We start from the raw sequence: 22461 nt of genomic DNA, 5'->3' as shown, positions 1-22461 counted from the left end.
TTAGAATTCTTAACGGCTGGACTCCGACAACTCCACTATATCTTCTGTCTTCTAGCGGTGTCAAGCTGTCGTGTCTGTGCCTCACCACATCCTAAGAGTTAAATAATGTCAAACGCTCCAGAACGTGGTGAGAGTAAGACACGCAGCATTCAAACAGTCTTCGAGTATAGGCGCGCCCACGTGATCATCAAATGAAGCCTCAATTCTTCTTGTACATTCTTAAAGATGTAAGTTGACGTCCAAGTATATCCTCATTCGAACCTCTGCCGTTTATTAATGCTTATGCCGGTTATTATTAACCAAGCTATTAATCACTTTATTATGCAAACAAAAGTATGAGGTAACCTTAATTGAGTAAAATACATAAATAGATCACTACTAACTAGAAAATGTAACCAGTTTTGAGAATTGAAATTGATGCGTAATTAAAATTTTGCCACGTCTTCGTTCTACAATTTCCCTAAAATGTTACAAATAATTATTTATAACGTAAATTATATAGCATTAGATACATTACATATACATTTTCTCTAAAAATATTATTTTTACTTGTTAAAGTTCAAAAAATAACTGACATATCGGCGTTTTGTCGGTTCATTCAATTTCAAGGAGGTGAAGTATCGTCCTATTTTACTGATCAAAAGACGTAACGAATATTTTTGTAGAGATTTGCATTGCTTGAGGATAGACACAGTGATAATAACTAAAAAACTAAGAAACAATGAAATAAAATTATTATTTATTTAAAATATTTTTTCTACGTAACTCTTATAGGTAGGTACTTGACTCAATGACTCTAAGACATTACAATTTATCAATCACTTTCTGTGGCCGACCTCGGGTAGCAATCCAATGTTATGTGGGGTTGATTACTGATGTCCATAGGCGGCAGTAGCCACTTACTATCAGCATGCTCATCTGCAACTCCTACATTATAACAAGACTTAAAAATACTTCGTGTACCTATCTAAAAGCTCTATGATATTGGTTATGGGTGGTTTCAACTTACGAGCTTAAAATTCTATTCACTTAAAAGTACGATACATAGCTAGAAATATTTTCACCACCTGTGTCGGTCACCGTACCGGTCTGATGCGCAGAGAGTTCGCTGTTCGATCCTCGGCCACAAATATAAATGATTGAATCCTAATGTGACTTCTACATTTTAGAGGTAGGTGGTAGAATTCTTAATGGCTAGAGTCCAGCAGCTCCAGTTTATCTTCGGTCTTCTAGCGGTGTCAAGCTGTCGCGTCTGTGCCTCACCACATCCTTGGAGGTAAATAATGTCTAACGCTCCAGAACGTGGTGTGGGTAAGACACGCAGCATTCCAACAGTCTTCGAGTATAGGCACCATCAGGTGAAGCTCCAATTTCACCACCTGGCGGTCACTATGCCGGTCTGTCGTGCAGAGGGTTCCGGGTTCGATCCTTTTGGCTACAAATCTAAATGATGAATTTAGGATTCCTGCAACGGTTAACGGGATAGAAAGCGTTTTTTTTTGTTCGACTGCCTCTACTTCACATTTTCTTCTTAAAAGTTAAATACAGTGTGACGTTGCCGTTGTTTCGAATTATGTGGTAAAAGGTAATATGTGGACTAATTTAAGGCTATCCGATGTAGTATATGATCGACCTTAAGTGGAGTTTGATATTAGGTATTGACAGTCAATTACAGATATCCATCGGCAGTAGTTAATCTTAAAGGTTGTTACTTAATATCAAGTACTTATGTATACATGGATGGATGGAGAACAGTTAATTAAGGTACTTCCAGCTTTTTGAACCCATGGTACTCTCTACGTGCTTTGCATATACACAACACTGACGTCTTTTACAAATATCCTACGAAATAATACATAAACATTAAGATTGGGAATAGAATTAATACATTTGAATTAATAATTTTGATATCCGGGAATCGAACCCGCACCCCTTTTCTCAGACCATTGTGAATTTGCGACCCATGGGGCACGGTCCACTATGCCGGTCGTCTTCATACCGGTCCAACGCGTGTCCTATCCAACTGTATTTATTTATTAGAAAAGAAGTAAGTGTTTCCAATTTGGGAAGACCATTTATAAAAGCACTACAAATAAAATTGTTATCGTGACCTGATATTGACCCCGTCTGTAACGAAAGTGATGACGTAATACAGCATTCTCCTTCCTGTTAGGATAGTTATGACGTCGATATACTAACTTCCTGAAAATGAGAGGATTAGGTGCTTGGAAGACAGGTATATTGTGTTTGTTTTCCCAAAAAACCTGGCAAATTAATATTGTTTTCAATGCGTATAATCTTATACTTTTAATTAATTTGTTATTAACAAAACAATAAACCACAATGGATTTGTACTACTAAAATAATATCCACAAATATTTCCAAAAAAACTTTACGAATAATAAAGTGTACAAGAAGGTACCTGTACTTTATATGGATTTATGTTTTGAACAGCTTAGCAGTTTCTCTTTCGCAGTGCAAACTGATATTGATAGCGGTTTTTAAGGAAAGATACCCTGGTTTACAAAGCTGATGTAAGCCAGTTATTTATTAAGGTGGGTACAGACTGCTGTAACGTAACATGCAACGTAACACGCAGTGAAAGAATTTACCGTGCACATTGTCACAATGTATCATGCAATGTAACAGAATTCCCATAGTGTAGACGCCTTGCGCGCACGAGCCGTGCAGACCACGCGCATGATCCAAGCATTATAACTCGGTTTTTTGGACATCAACAATCATTGTCGCTAATATTTGGTCGTCACGATCCATTATTTTCGGTGTTCTCGACAGACCGAGCTATGTTCGCCGCGAGCATGCTGCAAACAGATGCAAGCGGGTACATGCTTAGTTCGTGCGCGCGCTGCATCCACACTCATGAAATGCTCCTTTCATGTTACATTACATGTTACGTTACAACAGTGTACCCACCTTCAGGGTTATAAGATAGCTACGTACGTTATTACATAAATAACTTACTCGTATCTTGACTCGTACCTTAATAGGCGTAGTTGATAGAATTATTTTTGGCTGGCCTAGGGCAGTTTCACAATATCTTCGGTCTTCTTAGCGGTCTTCTAGCGATGTTGAGCTGTCGCGTCTGTGCCTCACCACATTCTTGGAGGTAAATAATGTCTAACGCTCCAGAACGTGGTGTGGGTAAGACACGCAGCATTCCAAGTCTTCGAGTATCCCAGGCACGCCCACTTGATCATCAGGTGATGAAACTCAAATTCTTCATGTAGTTTTTTGAAGATGTTAGTCGATGTCCAGGTATCTCCTTATTCGACTTGTCAGTAACCAAGTCATTAATCACTTTTTTATGGAACAGAACTATGACATTACGAATATTTTAATTCAACCATTTTAATATAGGTACTATCAAGTATATCTGTAGACAGACTAGAGATGACCATTAGGTACTAGAGGATAAACTCAGTGGTAATGAAAAAGACTAAAAATCAATTAAATGGTCTTTATTTAATATATTTTCAGATAAATACCACAATTTGTGTACAATTACGTAATGAACATTCAAGTTGGGATTCTACAATCCACTTGTTATAATTATTGCCAAAAAATATTGTAACATCATATATTCATTTAGATACATACATATGGTGTTTATTAAATTCACATTCAACCATTATTTATAATTTCATAATCGGATACAAAAGCGAGAGCAGTGCGGAGTTATATTCTGTTTCAGTCGCACTCACACACACGGCGCACGCACACATTGCTGCATCCGGTTCAACATTTTAATAAATATTTTGTTTCATTTAAAGACTCAGGTTCATATTCGTTGCACACGTCACGTTCACACTGTTTCAATATTTAAATTCTATATTTACAATTATAACTGAGACTAAGTCGTAAAGTAGGTTCAAATTGGCACAGCTATCTACGCGTAACCACCTGCCAAGTATCTTAACACTTTTACTTTAGTACGCCATAGATGTAAAAGTTTAGGATTCATCAAAGAATTTTCCAGCCAAGTGCTATAAATAAAAAGGTGTAATGTAAGAATTCCATACATGTGCAAATTCGACTCATCACTACAATTTTAAGTGCGGCGCCGTCTATTTCGTGTCTTGAATTGATATTTCACCAAGAAGTCAGCTTTTGAGGTTATAAAACGACCTTACAGAATAGCGCAACCGATTGTAAATGATCGCTAGAAGTAGCAAATCGTCCAACATCAAAGGAACCGATAATAGCGCTATCTACACCGAGCTTTAAGCCGCCATTCCCTTATTTGGATAGATTACTCAAAATATCAGTCTGATCAAGCAATGGTACCCCAAAGATCATACGTGGTACGATCACGCAACCACTATGAGGCCTTAAGTAAAATGGTCTAAAATGGTTTGATAAATCTATCACTTGTAGACGATCATTTTCGATGTAAATCAGTTACAAATCGACCAATATAATCGTATGCAAAACCTACTCAATTTTATTTAAATAGATACTATGCATTGCAGGCAGCGTTCGTAATTGCAACAGCCTTCGCCAATTTAAACCTACTCTACAATGCAAATATATCGGAAATATTTGCGATTAGTTATTTATACTAAATGTGGCTAAGAAAAAATGTTATCACTCAGTATTCAAAACATACTCAATATTTTATTATTCATAACAGACATTATGAAAAGTAAATATGAGAAAGGAGGTTGTTTCTACGATAGACCTCTCAAACGAAAAGGTTTCACTATATTTGTATGCAATTTTCATGTGTTTTTATTCGTTAATAGAGATTTTTGTTTGCAATACATAATAAGAGTTTGAGAGTGGTTAAACTCTTCGATACCATACCTCATTTCCATTATAATATCCTCAACCCTTGTGGCCTGCTGAAGTTGCAAGGGCCACAAATACCCAGATAAATTGGGATCTCATCTTTAAAATTTAAATCTATGTACGTTATAATTATTGCATCGTATGTATACCTATGGCAGATAAATATGCCACTATCTCCTAACTCGCATAAATATAAATATATTTTTTTCATAAATATACCTAGATACTAATGACGTATCTAGTGCTTCTTATACATGTAAAATAAAGGCCAGTCATAATGAACATCATTCAACCCGTATTTTGACAACAAAGTTTCTAATAATTAAAAAATTGCTTTTTGTAAATGTTATCTTAGTAACTACATTGGAAATGAGTGTAAGGGTGTCAATGGAATCAATAAATAGGTATTTCTCGTTATGAACCAGTAGGTATTCAAAATATATACATAATGATTTAAGAACTACGGCACTATGGAAGATTGGGGAAATTTAAAAGGCTATACAAACTTATTAAATTGTATCTTCCATATACATTCATTAAAAATATTTATAATGCCCGTGTACGACGTGCGAGCAATATTGTTCGTTGGTGACTCGTCAGGTGGTGACTGATCTGTGATCTGCTTTCCAATTCCCCCCTTCTACTTTGTCCCATCATTGGTTCGTCCATACGCTACGTCGGGCACCCGTTTTATGAAAGCTTATGCTGGACGTGAGTAGCAACTTGCGGGCACAAGAACATAAGGATCAAGTTAGACTTTTTTCAGTTTTTCATCTAATATAAAAGGGGTACTGCAAATACCGGCTGACTGGTTTTAGTTCTAGTCTCCACTCAATACAATACTAAAAGTTCTGGTAGTAACTTCTATGTAATTCTCCAATCCCGTAGTCATAACAATGCACGTCCCGCCCGGCTGCTGAAGACCTTGTTACGTTCGTCTATTATAGCATGATTTCAATGTTTAGCTCCGGCGAGTCAATTTGTCTTTAAATCACCCGTCGACTTGGGGTATACTGTATATTTTTTATTTCAAATATTGACTATTTATACTCACCGTGCCCAATGGGTATGGGTCACGTGTTTCTCACCTAAACTTAGGAAAATTTGGAGCACAATCGACAAATATGTGACGATCATTAAAATATATGCCTTTTATTTTGAGAAACAATTGGATATCCTCAAGACTAATCTAAAAGATCAAGCTACATATTGTATTCAACAGGAAATGTACTATTAATTAGATTTTATTAAATTTTCTATAGCAATGGGAATAAACATCGAGACGACAAATAACATATAAATACATCTAGGTACTTTGCTTCTTAGCAATATTGTTTTTGCGATGAAAGATCAGACATAAATATGTACATTAAAATTACCATTTAAAGCATCACTATTAAGTTTGTAAGTCCAATCTTCTAGAATTTGATATTACGATTATTTTCTCATTAGCATCATACTTTGTCTTTTAATGCGCTTTATATATACAGACATACAGATTACAGTGCTCTCATTATAAAACAAACATAAGAGTACATTTACGGTAAAAACACGGCATAACGCCCTATTTAAAATTCAGGGTACAATGTAAAATAAAAAAAAATGGTTTACGTCATCCGTATTATCAAATAAAAAGATATGATTTTACAATATTTCAAATATCTAGTATCTAATTCCGATTTATTCAAACTAAACAAAATAACCGACCGGTCATGAGAACGCACATTTAAGGATTTATAATTAATCCGCTTACGATATGGGAAATATTGGAAGCTAGGATTATATGCTTATTGACTGCAACTTATTATAAGATTGGACTTACAAAACTTGTCCTACCACATACAACAGTTAAAACGACACGTTTCATTCGATTCAGCACCTTACAAAAATATAGATTTATTATACAAAAATTGCATTGGATAAATATTGACAAAATATTTTTTTTCTTATAAATAGTTAATTGTACTTCGATTTTATTACAGAAACACAAGTGTTAACGATTACTTTGAGCTATGTTTTATATTCGAAAAATAAAATATGTGACGTTAATGCGCGTACTCCAAAAATACGCCTCAACCGTAGCTACTATTCGCTTACTACACATACATATTTTTATATATCTATATCAAGTAATTTTTGGAGTACGCGTTATAAACCATCAATCGAATAGTTATCTCACAATACTATGGATAAAATAGAATTTGAAAATTTTAATTTGTATAAAGCGCATCATATTTTGACGAAGCATGAAAGATCCAACCAACGCACAGCCAAGCAATATTTGGAATCATGTTAAATCCAAATATAATCGTAGAGCTATTATACATACAATAAATTATTGTGAAATAACAGGAAACTCTTAGGACACAACTTAAAGAACAAGACACCCAAATATTTAAATAGGACAACATTTTTTGACATTATTTGTAAAAGACAATACTAAAAAACAGTGTAATGCATAGGGTATATCATTATCATTATTAACTTTTTATGTCCAACTAAAAAATCTTCATTTTACTTATTTTTTCGCACATTTTAAAAACGAGGTACTCGTAAGCATTGTTTAATGTAGATCTTATTTACATGTACGTAATATTTAGATTTAAAGTTCTATATTAATGTTAATAATAAAGTATTTTTCCTTGCCAATGTCTTTTCATCTTCTTATTTTCGACTATTCATTAAATTCATCACAGCTTCTTTTGGAATTTAAATATGTATAATTCTATGAATGAATTTATAAAAATGAAATGTTTAATTTCGTTTGAAAAAATACACTAAGGATATTTTAGATCCGACTTATATAATTTCATAAAAAGAAAGCAGTAAGACACTTCGTTCCATTCGTACCTAGTTTTGTCTCCGTTACTTCTTGATTTACGGAGAGTGTCATATTAGCTTTTAAGTTTTTCATTTATAACGTAAATAAATTTAATAATATCAAATGATATTCATAAGCATTTAAAAAAAATTAAAGTTTTACTTAAAAGTTATGCAAAATTACGGTTTTCAGAAAAAAAATATGATTAAATGTAGCTATCCACTTTTTGACATAAATTCGTACCAAGAGCTTCCTGTCATAATATTTTAAAATCAGAAAGATTCTCGCGATCTTTGAGCTTATATCAACTTATAAATTATATACAGTAGGTACTTATTATAGACTTAACACGAAAATGCATGCATGCACATTAGACAAATCATCAGACCCTTGTTCAATAAAGAAAAATCATATATAGGAGACGTGAAAAGAACGGCAAAAAATTTGGTAACCAAAGTTTTCTTATGCAATAATGTCCCCCAATTAGATACAATGACATATATATCCGAAGTACTAATTCCTAAAACGAATTACTTGTCTAACGAACTCCACTTCAGGGACTTTTAATGTTCTACGGTTTTTATTTTCATGAGATATTTTAAGCCATGAAGAAGACATAGAATATAAGTTATTAAAAATGTTCACTGGTTTATTAAATGGTATCACATCAATAAGTGTAAAAATCACATACATTTAGAGTTTAAAAGTTTTTTATTTTATTTATGAGAAACATCAAAAATACTACTATTTGTGACTATATTATAATAACTAAAAATCTGGACTAATTTCTAAAATAAAATGTGAACATCTTTTAGTACTACCCGAGAAATCTTTTCGCGATTACTTTCTTTATTAAAATTACGACTTTCATGAGAAACTCTCAGCTAATGTACAAAAGAACCTGGCATTTCTTTTGTGCCGAAAACCATTATTTTAACTTAGTATCCACTTACAAACATTCCATATTTGTTTCAAGAAAAAATATTTTAACATTTATTCTGAAATAAGACAAAATAAAATAAGTCAAAGCTCCTAAAATACTGTTTCTAAGAAAATAATATATTAAATAATATTTAGTATAAAATTTGACAAACATAGGAACACAAAAAACATAGCTCAGGGTCGTAAACGTATCAAAACACATAAATTTATACGAAATAATAACAAAAACAATATTAACAATTCGGAAGAACCAGTAGCACATAACATTATCGTTTAAAAAACGATTATAAACTTAATCACCCCTTACACAGAGGTACTTACATGGAATTCATTACAATTAAATACACAAACGACTTCTCAAAATCTAAATATACAGATATAATAAAACATAAAATTTGATGACAAAATTTACAATTCACTGATATGTAACATTATTTACAACACGCATAGAAAACGAAAAACAGTTAAAATAAATAGTTCTAAAAGTAGTACTAAAACCAAAAGCGTTATATTATGTCGTTTGCAGACGATGTATTATCCGAAAAAGCGACTAAATCTTTGCGTGTCGGTAGCCCGTTTCTACCAACGCCGGCTCTCCTGACTGGTAGGGATCAGTTGAAAAACTAACGCTCGCATTCTCCATAACCTGATTGATATTTACCCCGTAAAAAAATGTTCGTCACTTTTTGAAAAATGTCATCGGGAAATCGGGCGACTTTGAACGGTGACGCATCGTCTGCAAGCGGCACCCCAAACGTAGTTTTCAAACGATAAAATTATATCAAATACGCCGAGACCCTACGAGGTTTGATCTAATTGAAGGTTGTCCAGCCTTTGGGCACATTGGAGGAGGATTCTGGCACTGAGCTCGAGCTAGCTGTAAAATCAGACAAACCGAACTGACTGAAATCTAATCCGTACTCGTGCAAGAGAGCACTGTCCGTAGACGACTTGATTTGTTCAACCATTTCTTTTTTATCCCGACACTTGAGCGGATCAAAATCTTCGAGGTCTGTTGGCGAATCGTCCAGTTTAATGAGATCCGATACCGAGCCACAAGACTGGAAAAGAAACGCTTAGATTAAACACAAAACGATAAAGGCCCTGACTCTATTATTTTAACGCGTCCCACGGCAAAACGACTCATCTTCATCTTGGTCTCTACTCTTGTTTGCTATTAACATAAACTTACAATAAATCCCCAACATTCATTACATTTAGTGCTAATTTAAAAATAAAATTAGCGAGGCACTTCTGAATATCTTTTATGAAGCACCGAAAATGTAGAAATTAGAACAAATATTTATATTTTACTATTATTTCACATTTATTAAATTGCAACATGGAATTCGAAATGTTACATTTCACAAATTCCAATGGAGCCCATTGTATAAAATACGAATAATAAATAATTTATGACATTAAGTAACGAACGGCAACAAAAAATCTAATTGAAATTATTACTTACTGTAAATTATCAACCGGAGACGGCGTACTATAACGAATGTTTAAAAAATTTCCGTGTCACTTAGTCCAATAAGGAAAGGTTTCAGTTTCTGAAAGAGGAAAAGTCAAATGCGAGTCGGCAGTTGCACATTTGTGTTTCGTACCGACCAGTAAAGGTGTCCAAAGCAATTATTTAGGCGATTGTGTCCCTTATATTCTGCGAAGCTATATTTATGAACGTAAAGTGTTTGTAATCCACCAAATGTCATATCTAAGTACAAATATGTGTTTGTTTGTGTCATATTTTTCTGTGATTAATCTTTATATATCAAAGTTCTGCACGCTGGCGAATAAGAATTGATATTTCACTTAAATGTACTTATTTTGCTAGTAAATAAAAAATAATCTTTAAAGATTCAGCCAGGTATTTTAACTTATCATTCTGATTATACTGAATCAATCATTTTAATTGTATAACTGGCAATACTAGCTTAGCGCTTCAAATGTCTAGTTCTACACGACGTAGCGACATTGTGATATTATACAATAAGGGTTCAATTAATGAGTCTAGCAGAGCTACTACAAGAGCAATGACACAATAGTAAGAAAACGAAACAACAAAACACAGGAACGAAATGAAACACTAAATGAGTAACATTAAAACCTTATAAGTGTTATTAGCTACGCATAATTTGCGCAATTGTCCCGTTAATGTGCGTTATAAATATGTGTATAGTCTTTTTAGTAACCACAGAACAAATGTGGCTGGCGTATTTTTAGCAGTTAATAGGAACTTTTTATATAGGTAATTTTGTAGGCTGGTACATACAGAGATGACCTTTATGTTGCGTCCTAAAGAATCTTCACACTCATGCCGAGTTATTAACACACGGGGTACAAGAACATACCCAACAGCAAAAGACACGACTTGCATTTGACCATTTTCACTAATTCTCCATAAATTATATATATCCCAAGTCCCCATTCAGCAAAGAAAGCCAAGCTTGGAAAAAACACTGTCTCTTCGTCGGCCGTGGAAAACGTTAGACAATCAGAGGTCAGGGTTACAACTTGACAATTTTCTTAATTAAAAACATTAGTACATTAAGAGCATACAGGTGACAATCCACAAACAAACGACAATGGATACGTGACGATACATAAAACGGTGATGGTATTGAAGGAATGGAAAATGACATTGAAAATGTAATGGCAATACTTTTAACTAGATTAACAATTTAATTACTTTAGGTGAATTTAATTTTATATAAACGATGCATCGCTATATCCTAGGCCTACGGGAATTTGAAGAATGTAATAGTTTAATAAATGCGCCAGTTTTTGATGATTTTAAAACTTTGAAAAATCGAGTTTCTTATCTGAAAAACAAACGTGATAACCTTCTGGAGAAGCGAGGGTTCAATACTCGCAAAGATAATTGCTCGGACGGTAACTTGCCCGCAAAAAGAAAGTTTTCAGACAGTACACACTAACTATAATTAATCAAACGTCGAACAGTCACTTTTCCTTTTATATGCTTAAGTACATTCTAACATATAGTTATAGGGGATTCTCCGTATAATTACATCACACAATTAGGAAAAGAAAGAGAATCCTTAAAAAGTAATACGGCGTAACATGGTGGGGTAATTTACTTCGTGATGTAAAATAAAAATGTACGTTATAAATGATAACAAAATTCGGTGTAGTTATCACATATTTGCAATTATGCCAAATTTGAAAATGTCACAGGAGGCGAACGGTTGGAAAAGGCATAAAAAATGGAAATGTAATTATATTAATAATAATTAATTATAATAATAGGTATACTTAAATGAGTATTTACAAATATATTTCCAAAAATATTCTAGAACAATAAATGGTAGACAATGCTAATATTTCCAGCAATAAAATCACCTATATTCGTTAGTCACTATTAATAATGCACTGACATTACAAAAATCGACATTAAAATACATGCGATAGAAATATTACATACATATGCAGCAGTGAAAGTATCGGAGACAGGTATAAGTAGGTACACACCGTGCGTATTTACAATATTTAAAAAATAAATGATAATATTTACAAAGGGCAAACTATAGTACTTACAGTTTAGTGTAAAAGGTATGCGGTGTAGAACAATCACCACTATAAAACTTTCAATTCGGGGTTCGCAATCGTTTCAGATCTGATATACTTAATTGTACGTGTGTACAAATGTAGCAAAAGGTGCTTATTGTTGCAGACAGAAATACAAAGGGCGGTTAATGTCGAAAGTCGAGTTTAATGTTCGCAACCTTCACCTTTTACTATCTGTGACCTCGACCCTGCCAAAATTTGAACTGGACTGTTTCAACATGAACCTTTGCCGAGGTAATTTATAAATGTGTTATGTATTGTGTTTGCAAACCTTTATAGCTAGTTTGAAGGACTTATGTACCTATTCCCAGTAAAATGTAATGCGAAACTCATCATGCAGTGACTAATGCCGCAATTGGAATAACTTTGTAGCTTAGCTTTATTTGAAACTAGCATTTGCCTGCAAATGTAGTCTGCAACAAGTTCATATAAACCTTACTCGGGGGATGCGCTATATAATATAAATAGCTACATCAAAATCTATTTGTTAATTATCAAGATTCATGGTATTTTGCTAGCTGTCGATACCCAGACGTTCTCTAGAGGCTTTCGTTTAGGCCTTACGCTGTATGAGCTAGTATGCCTACTACATACGCGGTATCTAGGTGCAAAACTTTTATAACGTAGGTATGTATTATTTTTTAAAAATCTATAATGTTCTTTAAGCATCTGCGTTCCTTTGTGAACATTAGAGTATCGATTTCGAACATCTGTCTGACAACGTCGTATAAAACATCGATTAGATACTCGATCCCGGTGGAAAGTTTATCGAAAATAATTATATGAAGCGCCTACTCGTTCCATCGAGAGTTTTTTTATCATAAAGAGTAATAGACTCCTATTAACTATCCGATAATCATTGAAACACAGCTTTCCTCTACTCGTATTGCGAGGCCTTTGTAATGTCACTCCTATACCTAAACGCCAAGATGGTGTAAGACGATATTGCCCCTTTGAGGATACCCCTTGTTAGAGAAACAGGGTTAGTCGATGGAATAAAATCTTACGTAACATAATTAAAAATTGATTTAAGAATCTGTTGTATATGTTTTCTTTCCTAATTAGATTAAAACCTACTTCTGCAATACTTACATTGCAAACTCTAATACGAGATTTGAGTGCTACAGATCGTTTACAAGCGAAATAAAATGTACTATGTACATTATGTTTAAACTGTGGAGTTCATTGTATATTGTACTTCTGGTAAATTTTATTTAATAAAATATTTACCATTAAATATGAATAATTAGGTATTTGTAAAGTTGACGGATCATCAACATATTTTCCCATTATTAGCTATAACTATAATTTTCCCATCGGAACTCTACCCTGTTACTAACGACGTACTATAGATTGCTATTATAAATATAGATATTCTTGACATATTTTGCTAGTCTTGCCATTTGACGGAAATCATTATAAAAGCTCGAAGGCGTTCAAATTTAAAGCATTGTACGAGTAAATTAACTCACGGGAACACTTTACTGAGATAAAAGTATACTAATCGCATTATACCAGGACGTCGAAAGGCAGGTTACCTATTTATACGAGTCAAATTACAAAAATTGGGTTCTATATATTTTTTCAATTTGGTCTTTTTAATTTTAACCGAGCTAAACCAATCATATGTATGTCTTGGGCCAAACTTAGTTTAAATATGTACACTGAACGTTAATTAGTATCTTCTTATTTTACTAGGATAAATAATAATATATCGCAGTCCTGGGCACAATCGCTTATAGTATAGATAAGCAAGGCACAGGTCGTTTAGTATAATCTCTAAAAGGCTCATAAAAGCGCATTATTGCCAGTTTACTTAACTGCACTAACAATAATTTTCAATAAGGAGCTTTGTATGATAGCGCAACGTAATCCCCCATCTACCCGTTACACTGTAAAGTTGTTACTACGATATTGCATTTACCTTTGACCCTATGTCACGAAATTGCTTGTTTAGAAGAATAGCGCTTTATGTCTCTGGAAAGTGCAATTTTCCTTAAAGTAAAGAGTACATAAACGTGGAAATCCAATTTTTACCAAAATGAAACAGACGATGTTTCGTTACACCTACTCGTAGCGATGAGAATACAATTTTATTATGATCTCGAATTTTACGAAAACCTACGTTATAACAGTTATGTAGCTTTAAATAAACTATGCCTTCATATTTGGCTATTACTGAAACTGCTAAAGATATTGATTTTATTGACCGACTTCCCAAAGGAAGAGAGGTTATCTATTCGTCGCGTATATTTTTTTTATTGTCTTGAATCGCGTTATGCTCAGTTTTGTATTATCTGTAGAAATCTGGATTATTTCGTTTTAATAAATTATTTATGCGTTCATATGAGTTTGACATATATGATTGAACAAAGAAATACTCAATTATTAACGAAATAATTTAAACAATGGCAACAAAACTTACGGCTGATGCATGCCTTTATAGTAATATAATATCATACATATTATACCTTTATAGTAAGTATTACTTTTAAAAAGCGATTCAACTTTGTAAAAAATATTTACTGTTTAAATTGTACGTTCGCCAATATTGTAACTATAAAACGAAGCTGTGGGAGTAATGCCACCTGCCAGGTAATAAATTATACTACAAAGTACTACAATTTTTCTCGACGTAACTATTTCAAACCGTAACATTAAGATTCATATTAGAATTTAAACATCTTTCGCAAACCCTAGTTGATCTATTTTTAAACTAACCCCTATATAAGATCTTCGTAATAATGTGCGTCGTACGGTCTTTTATATGCAAATCTGGGAATGATCAGGCAATCGAGTATGCATCTAAAGTGAATTAAGTCGATATTGCGCGCTAAAGCTAATACGTAAAACATCTGGCTTGATGTTATATTATTAGACGTCGCATTTAGCTTTTTATGGTAAATTGATAACATAGGTAAATGATAACAAATACCACGTGTTACGTTACGTTTTTTACAACGAAAACATTAACTTTTTTTAAAATCTCTCTATGTTTATTCAGATCGATGTTATATACTATTTTGTACAGCCTTTTGCACGCAATTAAATCTATCTTCTAGATTAGCCAAAAGGAACATACAAAAATTCAAAACGAAACTTTTGGGATGTCCTTTAGTACACAGTAATATATATTATCAAGTTTCGAAATCAATATTGCAAATTATAAGCACCTTGCTCTATTTTAAGATTGTCCTGAGATATGAACTATGTCATTACTCATTACAAAACTGTAAGGAAAGTTAATGGCCATTTTCCAAGGATTTTTCCAAGACTGGAAAGACTAACGGTCTCATTCCCTCGGTAACAACATTAACCGCTTTTAATCCTAAAGTAATTTTCTCTTACGCGAGTCTTTTATCTGAAATTTATGACTTGATACTAATTTTCTCGCTAAGCTGTCACCTTGGAATACCTATCTGATTTATTTTCGGGGTATTAATTATATAAAACAAATTTCTAAGGGGCATATTCCACCTTATGTTAATTCCTTGTGATACTGACAAATTAGGGTAAATATCCTACATGATAGTAAGACCCACACTAAATCAGCGAATCCACATACATATTTAGCACTTACAAAATGTTTAGTAAATCGGAAACTTCCAAACGAATGACTATGTTTTTACCACGTTTTTATTAGCTTGACTGTATGTATGTAACGGAAATTTGAACTCAATTTTTACCCACTTTGAACGGTTCGATTAATTTAAAATTTAGAAAACAACTATCAAGAACCCATGACAATACGCGATTTTAATAATTTTATCCCACTCTCCTCATCAGGATAGTCAGGAATCCGGATTAGCGATTTTCCTTGTGCGATTTTAGGGTGGTTTATAAACTATAATTACTATTTAGTGGGTATTTGTACCCATTTCCATTATCGTTGTACAAAAATAATAAATGAATACGTTATCATTTTTTATAATCCTTCTCAGAGACAGTGTTATTGATAAATTTGTCTGTTAGTTGCTCAGCAGTGTTGTTTCTAAATGCGATTATAATCAAATGGGCTGATACAATTTAAGTATGGCCAACTAAATATATTTCCTATCAAAATTTAGTTGCATCAAATTTAGTTGTATTTAGTTGCAAGATTTAATTAATATTAGTTTATCAAGTAGTGTAAGGCTTAGCGATGTAACCAGAGAAGCAAAGGGTTCAGATCGACCCCTTTGCTATCAAAAGATTGCATAAAAGTGCTTATCCGTTAAGTCAGACTATTTTTATAAATACTTTGTGGCCACCAAGTAATCTTAGTGAGCTTACGAAGCGTTTATTTAGTTTGTTATATTTTGTTTATTAGAAGCGAAATTCTTAACGTATAAGGTATTTGCGTTGCGTTAACATGCGTGCGTTGTGACATATATATGTAAACACTACGTTGTTGATTGTAAAGCTCATTGCGTATTATATGATTCACCACATCCGGTATACGAACTAACGTACAGAGTTATCTTAACGACGCGCTGAGTCTGAGTAAAATGCATGGATAGCTATTATGTTCCTGGTACACTTGGCGACACAACGCGACGTGAACAAAATTTTAGGGCAAGAGCGAAAAATAAACTACGTTTTGTTTATGTTCCTTCAGCCCAACAAAATATACCAAATTCTATTGTTACACTTTGTACATAAGTATGCATGTACAATGCGCATGTTGGTATTTGTATTTTGTATGAATATTTATAATGGTATCTCTTATTTACCATCCCCCTACCAACTATAATGTTGTTTAATTATCCGATATTATGACATACATATACGAATGTATTTTTAATTATTTTTATAACATTCTAATGAATTCAGTATTTATTAAAGTACTGTAAGTAAGTAAGTACTAGAACAGTGAAGTAAATGAAAAAATATACGTTCATGTTATTAATTAACAAAGAAGGAAAATACTCGTACTTGAGCTTTAGCGTACTGTATTAATTAAACAATGAAAATCTTAAGAAAAGGTTATGAATCGTGATAAAAAAGAGATTATGATAGCACCCAAATCGTAAAACATGATATAGAAATACTTAGGAACGATCGTTGCTTACAAACAGTAATTATGAAAATAGGATAGTAGCGTGATTACTAAGTCCATCTAATTGGTAATAATTATATATAGGTCATCTAATTTTATAAGCATTGACGATGAATTATAATGAAATAATTATTATATTTTATTAAAATTAAAAAACCTAATGGACATGGTAATCGCGTATTCGAGTCTTATACTATAAAGTGAAATACTTACATGTAGCAAAATATCAAGACACTATGCTATCACATACCAAACCAAACAACTATTGGAAACGGTGAATAAAACAAACGTGTGACACACAAACAACATTCCACATTCCGTATATACAGGCAGGGTGATCGAAAATAAAAAAAAATATTAAAAGCGTTTAGAAAGAAGCAAGATTGTTGGATGTAAAAATGTCGGAACCTCATTAATCATTGAAGTTATTAAAAAAATAATTACACCAGCTTTAGTCAGCGTTACCCGAGGCAGTTCCGAGGCGTTTATTTCAGAAATAAATTGTGTATAAGTATTTGAAGAGTCTGTTTAATTAATTCTTAGATGTTCTTTACTGTATAAAATTAATTCTTGGTAAGCAATTTTTTCCTGATATTAATGTGTCCGAGCTTCATTCAGGCACTTAAATTTAAGCGTGTTCTTCTTAATACCTTCCAATTTTCATGATAATGAATAATTACTAATGAATAATAAAGGGAAATAAAAACTACACCCAAGGGAATAAAGGGACAACCTTGCAAATGTTATAAATATATTAATCCATAATCAATAACAATAAATTAAGTATTCAGTATTAATGTTTCAATAAATACATGTTACTTTGTAACTCATTATTTAATGTACCGTGTTAGTGCCAAACAAACTCCACTCTCGCCGCTTAAGGAACGTATGCAATCAGTTTGTCTTTTATGAAAAGGTACAACATCGATATAATTACAAATGCGCATATTAAAATTACCTCTTGAGTTCTGCCCTTGTTCGGAGGTACTTGTAGAGGTCGGGCCACCGGCCGCGGCCTACCGCTGTCCTGACTCTGCCTACTGACGACAGAGGGCGCCGGGAGTTTGGGCGCGCTCCCGTTGCACGGTGCGTGCGCGTTCGTTTGCGGCTTCCTCTGATTCGTCGACATTGTCAGTTTTAATTTTGCCTTGTCGTTCCCCTCTGTGAACCTTATGGTGCTCGTGTGGAAGTCAGCGGCGGCGGTCGCGTCATTCTTTGTGATGTTACTTATGAAATGTGACGAGGGCAACGTGGTAGTTCGCGGTGGCGGCGTCGGCGCATCGGACAAATCGACTAGTTTCCTCGTGGAAATTATTGGATAACGGAGTGGGAGGTTGGGACGTTCCGGTAACCGGGGTGGGAGGCTTGGTGACAGTGTTTTCTGCAAAATAAAATTTGATAATGTGCCACGGTGCCCCTAGGAGCGTACATGCGAGCGCATTCATGTACATTATAATAAAATGCTGGGTACAATACAAGTGTCTGAAAGCTCGATGTACAAGTACAGCGTTTGAACGAGTTGGACGATTTTATGTACGATGGAATGCCGTTTAATAATGTTACCCACTGAATGTAACAAAATTAGACATGTCACAAATTGAAAGGCATATTTACCGCACCTATCATAACTTTTGACACATTCAAATTTAAAATATCACTGTAATATATTGAAATTATCGAAGAATTAAAGTTAAAAAATCATTAAAAACTTACACGCATGTTGTAGTGCAAAATAAATATCTGAAACTGTTTCTACACCGAAAGTCTAGTGATTACATGTTTAATTATTTACAGCCACGAAATACCCAAACTACACTACGCAACATAATACCGAAGAGTCGGGCAAGTTTAAAGTGTCGAAAGTTACGATACGCTAAAAGCAGGACGAAGGAAAACGAGCAACTAACGAACTTGCAACATAAAAATGAGACTAGAGAGAGGTGCTACGGGGTATTGTACTTACGGCCTTGTCGGGTAGACTAATGTCGGAGTTGTGTGTGCTGTTCGGGAAGCTGTCGCGTCGTTGGGTTCTTTTTGCGAAGAGGAACTCCATTTCTGTTAGTAGGTCGAGGGGTAGAGCTGGCGGCGGTTCGCGCGGCTGGCCGTCGTGGGCGGGCGACGACTCGGACGACGAGTCCGACGACACGGGCGTCGCTGACCCGCACGAGAACCTGTCGTACAATCTAAGTGTACAATGTTTGATATTTTGCAATCGCTGCCACAGCTGAAAGCCATCGTGAGATATGAACTGTGCGGACAGTGAATATAAATTTCGAGGAACCTTACTTGGTATGACTAGAGGCCACACTGTAACCTATTTTAGGATTATAACAGCAGAGTAAGGCGTTACTGTGGCCTAGTTGCAGTGATGGTAAGATATTACTTTCAATCTTAATCTGGAAGGGTAGCAACACATATGTGATTGTGATGTGATTGAATATAAAGATGAACTAAAACACCAAATACAGAAGTGACTGACGTAAAGGGTTGAAAAATCGATCATTTTATGAAAAATAAATACGTTCGAACTTCAAGTCCTAATTCAATTAAACTGTTATAGTTTAGCTCCCCAATTATTTTCCCAAACACCTTCTGAGCACGTATATAGAAGATAGATAAAGATATTACAATATTAACTGTGATATAAGGTGTAATACAGCCATAAAGTAATAGACAATAATAGCTGTACCGTAAAAGAGAAACAAAGAATTGCCCCGTAATAGTCAATCTTACGGAGGCCCATTACGTTAACTGTTCCCACCTGCCGTAGATATGAGCACCGCCGTTAAGTTAACGATGACGGCTATATACCAACTAATATTAGTTGTCTTGGAGCCATTAATATTATATACAACATGGTGGCGTGTAATCGCAGTTCCATCTGCCGTCCGTTAATATACTAATTTAACGAAAAGGTTATTGTGTTCATTTGCAATGTCTGCGTTGCAAGACTGTTACAGTGTAAGGATTCATTTAAATCTACGTAGATATATAGAGTATGTCAGATGAGTGCCATGGCAGACGTACAGTCTGTAACCATAACACAGCTACGCACACGCACGTGGCCTGTCAAAATTTTGTACAGAATGAGTGTCTGGCCCGTGCCTGAAAAGTTTAATTTCTTATTTATATCTACTAAATAAACGAGGCCTGTTTATAAAGAAGTCGCATTTCCAAAATCTCCTCGTGTAAGGAAAATTCTGAAAATTTATTTACTGATGTCATGCAAATGTGCATTGCATTTATATTTTTATTAATCACTTGCGCACAGATAGAATAACAAATAGGTAGTTATTTGTATAACACCTGATGTATGAATTGTCGAGGCGGCATAAACTCTTAAAATATAATACATTTGGTCAACCTGTCTCCTGGACGGCAAGATTATACTCACACCTGAGGTGGCAGCTTTTATAGAGCCACAAGCTTAAGCTACACCTCTTACTGTGTCCCATTTCGGCCTAATGTTGCACGCAACTTAGATGTGTTCGTATCTAAGCAGTCTCGTTTGACGATGCATATTCCTGTTTATAACATTAGTATGAAGTTTATGTGGCGGTTAGTGTGACAGAAGCTATTTTCACACACAATATTTACCTGCTGTCGTCTGTAGTGTTTATGGACGATGGTCTTGATCCAGTCTTGGGTATTTTGTTTTTTAATCCCTTCACGGCGGATTTCATGTTTTTACCCCCTTGCCGGACCTTTATTAGAAGGAAGAATTAAATAAAAGCATATTTAGACATTGATAACACACTCAATAGGCACCTGATTGATTAAATCATAAAAAATCACAATTCATCAAAAAATAATGTACGAAAAAGTAGGTAAATACTTTAAAATATGTTAAGCCATAAATTAATTGCATTATTAAAAAATCCTTATTTAATAAATCAGGTAACCGAATAATTGCACAGACATTTAGACAGGCGATACCTCCATATATGAGAATAATCATTACACCATTTTCCGATAGGTCCGTGCAGCTTGGATGATACTACCAGTGACAACACGAAAGCCAGTGAATGAATCTTTAGTGACACGCTCATTCAAATCGTGTATAAAGCCGGTCGTTATCCTTACCATCGCATCTGATTTACTCGACATTTACACACAATTATTGTTGATATATAATAAAAAAAATACAATTACGATTTCTAATAATAAAAAATATGAAATCTTAATTTTAACCAACTCACAGTTTTCATCTTTATGTTTTATTTCACAATGTTCATATTAATTTAATTTGTTACTTTATAATCTCATTTCTGCTCGATTAGTCTCAAGAAATTATCTATATCCTCTTAGGTTATTTCAAATTTTATCTAATCATTATACAACATTTTGTCCGTTAATCATCACTTTCTAAATCATCACAGTTAACCATCTTTGAACCTTTAACAATGAAGACAATTCTAAACAATCAGATGCGATTTCAGGAAACACTTTGCCAAAAGGCATGCCAACGGATCCTGAAAATCTGACGTCAGAGGCGTGCTTGTGGATTCAGAGTCTTCAAGCATGCTTAATAAAACACCAAATTGCAAGATTTTCATCATTTCAGATGAAAATAATGAAGCAACGTCGAATATACATTTATTGGTAGTTGTTTACCAGAGACGAGATTCTCCTTTTCATCACAAAAGATTAAAATAAACCTTGAGTGGAAATACCGAAATGTTTTGTTCCATCTACTTAAAAAGATTGCATCTTTAACCGTTTAAGCGCGCAATATTGTTTTCGAAGCCCCCACCACTTCCTTCGATCAGGTCGCTAATACGTAAACCGGATGGCGTAAAGCTAGTGAAAAATAGCAATTCAAATTAATGCAATAAAAAATAGCAATTCAAATAAACTAATTAGGGTTCCGTACCCAGAGGGTAAAAACTAGACACTGTTAATAGGTTTTTGATGTCCGTCTGTCACAGGTCTGATGAACCCAATTGATTTAATTTTCCAAATTATTAAGATAAGTGATTTTATTTTTTCAATCATCATAAAAAAATCTCTATATATGTGTGCTAAATTAATCTGCCCTTAAATTCTCTTTTAACTAGCGTTAATTATAATTGTGTGAGATATGATGAATAATTATTATGCTATACAAAAAGAAATTAGACTTAGCAGAAAATTATCATGTTTGAAAAAGAAGTTAATATAAATAAATATGAAATGCAAAATAACTCATACTTTCACCATTATTCTTAAACTTTAGAATGATTAATATTAAAGAAATAAATATACAAAACTAAAGTTACCATCC

At 33.9% G+C, this 22461-nt stretch overlaps 1 protein-coding gene across 8 annotated transcripts in view; it reads right to left on the bottom strand.

Moving 5' to 3' along the window:
* Positions 1 to 3463: 3463 nt before the first annotated feature.
* Positions 3464 to 22461, bottom strand: part of LOC140743371 (DENN domain-containing protein 1A) — a 39483-nt gene continuing 20485 nt past the window's right edge. For 2 of the 8 annotated variants that reach the window (XM_073074554.1, XM_073074557.1), the window contains 4 exons: positions 20796 to 20902; positions 19162 to 19381; positions 18157 to 18579; positions 3464 to 9633 (listed from right to left, as the gene is read on the bottom strand). In XM_073074554.1, coding sequence (XP_072930655.1) covers positions 9385 to 9633; positions 18157 to 18579; positions 19162 to 19381; positions 20796 to 20902 — 999 coding nt within the window. In that variant the 3' untranslated portion in view covers positions 3464 to 9384. Of the gene's footprint in view, positions 9634 to 10040; positions 10129 to 17932; positions 18580 to 19161; positions 19382 to 20795; positions 20903 to 22461 lie in introns of those variants that run through there. The other 6 variants (XM_073074556.1, XM_073074558.1, XM_073074560.1 and 3 more) reach the window with 5 other exon arrangements.

This window comes from Epargyreus clarus, unplaced genomic scaffold, assembly GCF_041222505.1.
Source record: "Epargyreus clarus isolate Ecla_fem2 unplaced genomic scaffold, WU_Ecla_fem_2.2 ptg000007l, whole genome shotgun sequence".
NCBI classification, from domain to species: Eukaryota; Metazoa; Arthropoda; class Insecta; order Lepidoptera; family Hesperiidae; genus Epargyreus; species Epargyreus clarus.
This window is presented reverse-complemented; position numbering and strand designations above follow the sequence as displayed.